Raw genomic sequence first — 6,087 nt, forward strand, 5'->3', positions numbered from 1 at the left:
AATTGCAAAAAATAATCCATTTAAGTACTATTCAAGCTGAAATATATAAATTTCATTACCTGAGAGTCTCTTGTGCATAGTTATTTACAGTTGTTACATCGAAGATAAACAACACGCGGCGGTTTATTTTGCTGATCCGTTCTCGCTTCGCCTCGCGTCGGCCATTGTTTTTGTGACGTCAGCCCCCAATGTTTGCCCCCAGTCCAAGATGGCGGCCAATAACCTTGATAGGGTCTATTGTAATATCTCTGTGCTAAGCATTTTTTATCGAAATCTAATACTTAGGGGATATTGTCATATTGTATAAATGTTTTATATTATGATTGTCATATTTTTATATCGATTATCTATTGTTATTATTAAACATTATTTGACAATGATTATTGCCGGTGGCTGCCGGTGACTGCCGGTGGTACCGGAGATCTGCCGGTCGTCCCTAGGGAAGCGCGTGGGTTTCCGGGGGACTCTCCAGAGCTATATAAGCAGAGGATAAGAATTGCCGGTGGGACTCGGCATTTAGATTTTGAGGTTAGCGGTTGTTTATTTGATTCTTGGCATTTTTCATTAGGAATTTAGTAATTTTTGAATTAATTCATCAATTTTTCTTATAGTGAATACGGGTTAATCTCGTTTCACTATTAATTACTAGTATTTATCGTAGGACGTTTATATTGGGTTAATCTCGATATTAAACGATTAAATAATTTTGTTACGGTTTGACTGAAAGTGAGTCTTGAGGTCTTTCCGTGTAAATAATTGTTTATCTTTGATAGATTTTAGGAATTCAATCAATTTAAAGTGATAATCTAGTTGCGTTTACAGGAATATTTAAGCAGGAATTAAGGCTAGGATTTTGATATAGAAATTATTGAGATAAATTTCTTGCTTTAAATAATTTGTTACATTGTGTAGATTTGTTAAGGGAGAAATCTTTTGGTTATTTTAAGGTATTTCTATAGTATTTATTACTCACTATTCGGGTCATTCTCGTTTAGTGCGCCCCCCCCCCTTTATCGTATTAACGTAATACGAAGGTTGTGTTAGTGTAGTAATTCATTGTGAATTTGGGTGATTCCCGACTTCCATTGAATTCTATTGTAATTGAATATTAATTAATACATATTGTGACTTTTATTTATTGAATAAATTTGTAAACTTTAAATAAGGCTTATCATTTAACTTCCCCGTAGTTATTTACGAGTCCAAACACAGGTAATTCTTGTGTTATATATTATAGGAGATCTTTATTTGCGGGTTATTCTCGTTAATCATCAGAGTACTACATGGGTTATTCCCGTGTAGGCATCTAAAAGTACTTGTGCGTGAGATCCAAACAGCTCAGGTCCGTTACATTTGGTGGCAGCGGTGGGATCTGCCAAGTACATCGGTGGATCCAGAGATACGTAACCCAGAACCAGTGTTGAGAAAAATCCATGCATAGGTACTATACTAGATCCAAGACTAGGATGGAGCCATCCATCAATCCCGGACATTCCAGAGGACAATCCACAGATGAGGAACTCCTCATAGATTTATCGCCGTCAGCGTTAAACAGATCACTCCGAGGGGAACAGAGCGTGTCCAACAATGACAACTCTACAGAGGATGAAGATGACTCAGATACTCAGGCTAGAATATCAACCCCTATACGGAAAATAAGAAGGTCCAAAAGGACTGTGCGTCAGCAAAGGGAGATGATCCCTACAGACACAGAACTGTCAGAACCACTCACACAGTCATCACAGAATAATTCTGTTACAGAACCTATGAAGCTAATGATGGAACAGATGGCCCAGACAATGAAAGCTATGCAGAATATGATGGAAGCAACTACTCAAACTCTCAGACAAGTAAGCAACCAGACAATGAAAGTCATGCAGGATATGATGGAAGTGACTACCCGAAATCTCAGACAAGTGAACAGTCAGACACATACTACAGACTGCGAGCTGCAGCCTAAAATATCAAGAATCAACTCATATAATAACAAGTCAGAGACAGGAACTAAGAAAAGCCATCGTGAGGAATCAAATGAGGATTCATCACAGTCTGAAAATGAGCAATCTATTAACTCAACAGCCACTAGAGATTTGTTCAAGTCCAATGAGTCAGATAAACACAAGCTTGACTGTAAGCTTCCGCCTTACACAGGTTCTGAGAAATGGAGAGTTTGGCTGAATCGCTTCGAGTCTGTAGCCAAGTTAGCCAAGTGGACTGCTAAAGAGAAGTTACAACAAATATTACCAAGAATACAGGGAATTGCAGCTGATTTTGTTTTTGGTCAGCTGAAGAAGGAGACTATAGGGAATTATGAGACTTTAGTCGCAGAAATAGAATCCAGATTTGGAACACTGGAGAATAAGAGAGTCTACAAAACTCAATTCAACAACAAAAGGCAAGGAAAAGATGAAAGTCTTGAAGAGTATGCTGCTGACATTAAGCGTCTTTATGACTGGGCTCACCCGAGTAGAGATGCCAGCACCAGACAGGAAGACTTAATTTCAAAATTTTTGCAAGGGTTATGGGATTCTAAGGCAAGGCAGTACATTGAATTGCACAAAGAACCATCAACAATTGAAGAGGCAGTACAGCAGGTAGCTGCTTATATGTCAGTGACATCCAATTTAACCACCAATGAAGAGAGGCATCCTATTAGACAGGCTAAGCCTTACGGAAAGGGAGACAATCACTATACTGGGAAAGGAAATAAAAATTCCATGGAAACGACAAAGGGGAATTGCTTCATTTGCAACATGCCCGGACATTATGCCCGAGAGTGTCCAAACAGGAATTTTCACAGGACAGAGAGATCACAGTACAAGAAACCTCCAGAGAAAACCATGTCATCATCTCTACCATGTATAGATGAACAGCCAAAGACAAACCAAAGCCAAGCTACAAGTACCATGTCACCTGATGCACCAGAATTTCAACCAAGTCGACAATCAGGTTGGGATGTAGACTTGGATAATGATTGCGGAGACAGAATGAAGAAACTTTTAAACTAGAAGGGGTCAGCTCCGGAGGCCAAGAGACGACCCAAAGTAACAAAGGCCAAAATGACTGTAAAATTTTAACTGAACCTATTTTAAGTGGAAATTTAGATGAGTCAGGGGAGAAAATTGAAAACCAGGGGAAATTCCAACCTTACGTCAGGGACGTTTCAAGGGAAGAGGAACTGAGTACTCAGAGGGAGTACATTAGGAGACAGTTCCTTAAGGCAGATGGAATTTATGTTCAGGGAACAATTCAAGGGATAAAGGTAGAGTTCACGGCAGACACAGGGGCTGCAAGAACTATATTATCCGACAAAATATTTTGGAGACTCCCCGGGAACGAAAGACCAGAGCTAAAGGAATCTTCAAGCCTTGTAGCGGTCAATGGAGATCCACTTAAAGTCTTAGGGAAGGCTGAATTTGCAGTGCAGTTAGGAAATCTAGCATTTCAAAGGGAGATAATTGTTGCGGGAATAGAAGATGAATGCCTCTTAGGTATGGACATCTTGTTGGACAGTCAATTTGGGCCTGCAGTTATCAATTTGAATGACAGTTTCATTTCTATGAATGGCTGTAATATACCTTTCACAAAAGAGAGTCGGATTCAAGATGGTGCTGGAAGATTCGTGTACAAGACCTTTGACAATGGCTAGCAGATAAGCGTTGATGTCTTCAGTAAAGAAAATTAGTTAGAATGTGGTGTAAGTATGGTCAGAGTTTAGGTATATGCATTTTGTAATTTTGTTTTTATTGTTGTATATTAAAAGAAAAATTTCTAACAATTGAAGTAATGTTAGGATTGTGAAACTGAGGAAATTATATGACTTTGTCTAGTGTACATTTTTTAATGTTAATTTATTATTGATGGAGAAATGTATTGAATGTATATAGACATGTATTGTTGGTTTTTTTTTAATCTTAAGATTTTGGTGAGGACACCAAAGTTTTAAGAGGGGGAAAATGTCACAATTGTGACAATGATGCCGATTGTTTTATATAGGATTCGTGTTACCCTGTTTGTACATTGTACTTTCCCCCATTTGTTGATCGCATAATCGGTTACATTTCTTATTATTGATTCACTGTACTTACGTTTCTAGAAGAACATAATCTTATGATTATAATTTTATTATCCTGGATTAATATCAGTGTTGTAAAACGCTAGATTTGTTGTAAATATCGTTTCTAACTCTGTAACTTTATTTATAGATACCGCCATCATGATGATTATTTTGTGGAATATCACACCCGATTCTAATTGTAATATCTCTGTGCTAAGCATTTTTTATCGAAATCTAATACTTAGGGGATATTGTCATATTGTATAAATGTTTTATATTATGATTGTCATATTTTTATATCGATTATCTATTGTTATTATTAAACATTATTTGACAATGATTATTGCCGGTGGCTGCCGGTGGCTGCCGGTGACTGCCGGTGGTACCGGAGATCTGCCGGTCGTCCCTAGGGAAGCGCGTGGGTTTCCGGGGGACTCTCCAGAGCTATATAAGCAGAGGATAAGAATTGCCGGTGGGACTCGGCATTTAGATTTTGAGGTTAGCGGTTGTTTATTTGATTCTTGGCATTTTTCATTAGGAATTTAGTAATTTTTGAATTAATTCATCAATTTTTCTTATAGTGAATACGGGTTAATCTCGTTTCACTATTAATTACTAGTATTTATCGTAGGACGTTTATATTGGGTTAATCTCGATATTAAACGATTAAATAATTTTGTTACGGTTTGACTGAAAGTGAGTCTTGAAGTCTTTCCGTGTAAATAATTGAATATCTTTGATAGATCTTAGGAATTCAATCAATTTAAAGTGATAATTTAGTTGCGTTAATAGAAATATTCAAGCAGGAATTAAGACTAGGATTTGATATAGAAATTATTGAGATAAATTTCTTACTGTAAATAGTTTTGATAGATTGTGTGAATTTGTTGAGAAATACTTTGGTTATTCTAAGGTATTTCTAGGATTTAATATCCACTAATCGGGTCATTCTCGTTTCGTTCGCCCCCCCCCCTTTTATCGTATTAACGTAATACGAAGGTTGTGTTAGTGTAGTAATTCATTGTGAATTTGGGTGATTCCCGACTTCCATTGATTTTATTGTAATTGAATATTGATTAATTCACATATTGTGACTTTTATTTATTGAATAAATTTGTAAACTTTAAATAAGGCTTATCATTTAACTCCCCGTAATTTTATTTACGAGTCCAAACACAGGTAATTCTTGTGTTATTATAGGAGATCTTTATTTACGGGTTATTTTCGTTAATCATCACAGTACTACATGGGTTATTCCCGTGTAGGCATCTAAAGTACTTGTGCGTGAGATCCAAGCAGCTCAGGTCCGTTACATACACCTTTCGGAGTATTTCACTTGTATAATTGCGTCATTGATGTGTATACAATATGATGGCTCATTGCAAGAATAAATAAAGATTTGGCTTTAAATAAATAAAATTATACAGTAAAGATGGTTTTTTGAAAAAGCAGTTATCGATGATTTTAAAAAAAACATGGACTTTAACTTATCGTGAGGAATGGTTTTATATCAAGTTGAAAGTCGTATGGTAATACAATTTTTTTTTGGTTGATTAGAATACAAAATTATTCAAAACTGACATATGATTTTGAAAAAATTTCTCCTTAGAAAGGGAGATATTAGTATGAGTAGGATTACCACTTTAAGAATTAAATTCAAGTTCATCTTAAACACACATTTTATATAATGAGCCTTACAAACAAAGACAGTGTTGTTACAATAATGACCTTTTTAGCGATGAAACCAATCAATTTGTCGTATTTGGCTGATTTGTTCACTATCAAATGTTAGGACCTTGTTTTTAAATTAAGTTTGGCTAATACATGTAGGCATATGCACAATCATCTACATTTACCGAATACGACACTGAATATTAAGTTTGATTTTAAGGAAACTTAATTAAACCCTTACTCTGAAGGCAATGGAATGACTTAGAATAATTTTCAGGAACAAATTCGCTCTTTGAAATTTGATAAAAATTTAAATTGCTTTTCTTCAACAAAAAGAAATTTGTTATGGTATGATAAAG

The 6,087-nt window shown here is 36.0% G+C and overlaps 1 protein-coding gene across 1 annotated transcript; it reads left to right on the forward strand.

The window, feature by feature from the left end:
- Positions 1 to 1,466: 1,466 nt before the first annotated feature.
- On the forward strand, positions 1,467 to 3,649 carry LOC134276066 (uncharacterized). Its single transcript, XM_062758348.1, has 2 exons — positions 1,467 to 2,949; positions 3,105 to 3,649. Exons 1-2 carry the CDS (start codon positions 1,467 to 1,469, stop codon positions 3,647 to 3,649), a joined length of 2,028 nt encoding a protein of 675 aa, XP_062614332.1.
- The last annotated feature ends 2,438 nt before the right edge of the window (positions 3,650 to 6,087 follow it).

Source organism: Saccostrea cucullata, unplaced genomic scaffold (assembly GCF_032062105.1).
Source record: "Saccostrea cucullata isolate Sc308-1 unplaced genomic scaffold, CSIRO_AGI_Scuc_v1 ctg6801, whole genome shotgun sequence".
Taxonomy (NCBI): domain Eukaryota; kingdom Metazoa; phylum Mollusca; class Bivalvia; order Ostreida; family Ostreidae; genus Saccostrea; species Saccostrea cuccullata.

Coding starts and splice junctions, on each gene's coding strand:
- LOC134276066 (XM_062758348.1), top strand. CDS start 1,467: ATGGAGCCATCCATCAATCCCGGACATTCCAGAGGACAATCCACAGAT. Junction 2,950..3,104: donor TCAACCAAGTCGACAATCAG/GTTGGGATGTAG, acceptor GTGGAAATTTAG/ATGAGTCAGGGGAGAAAATT.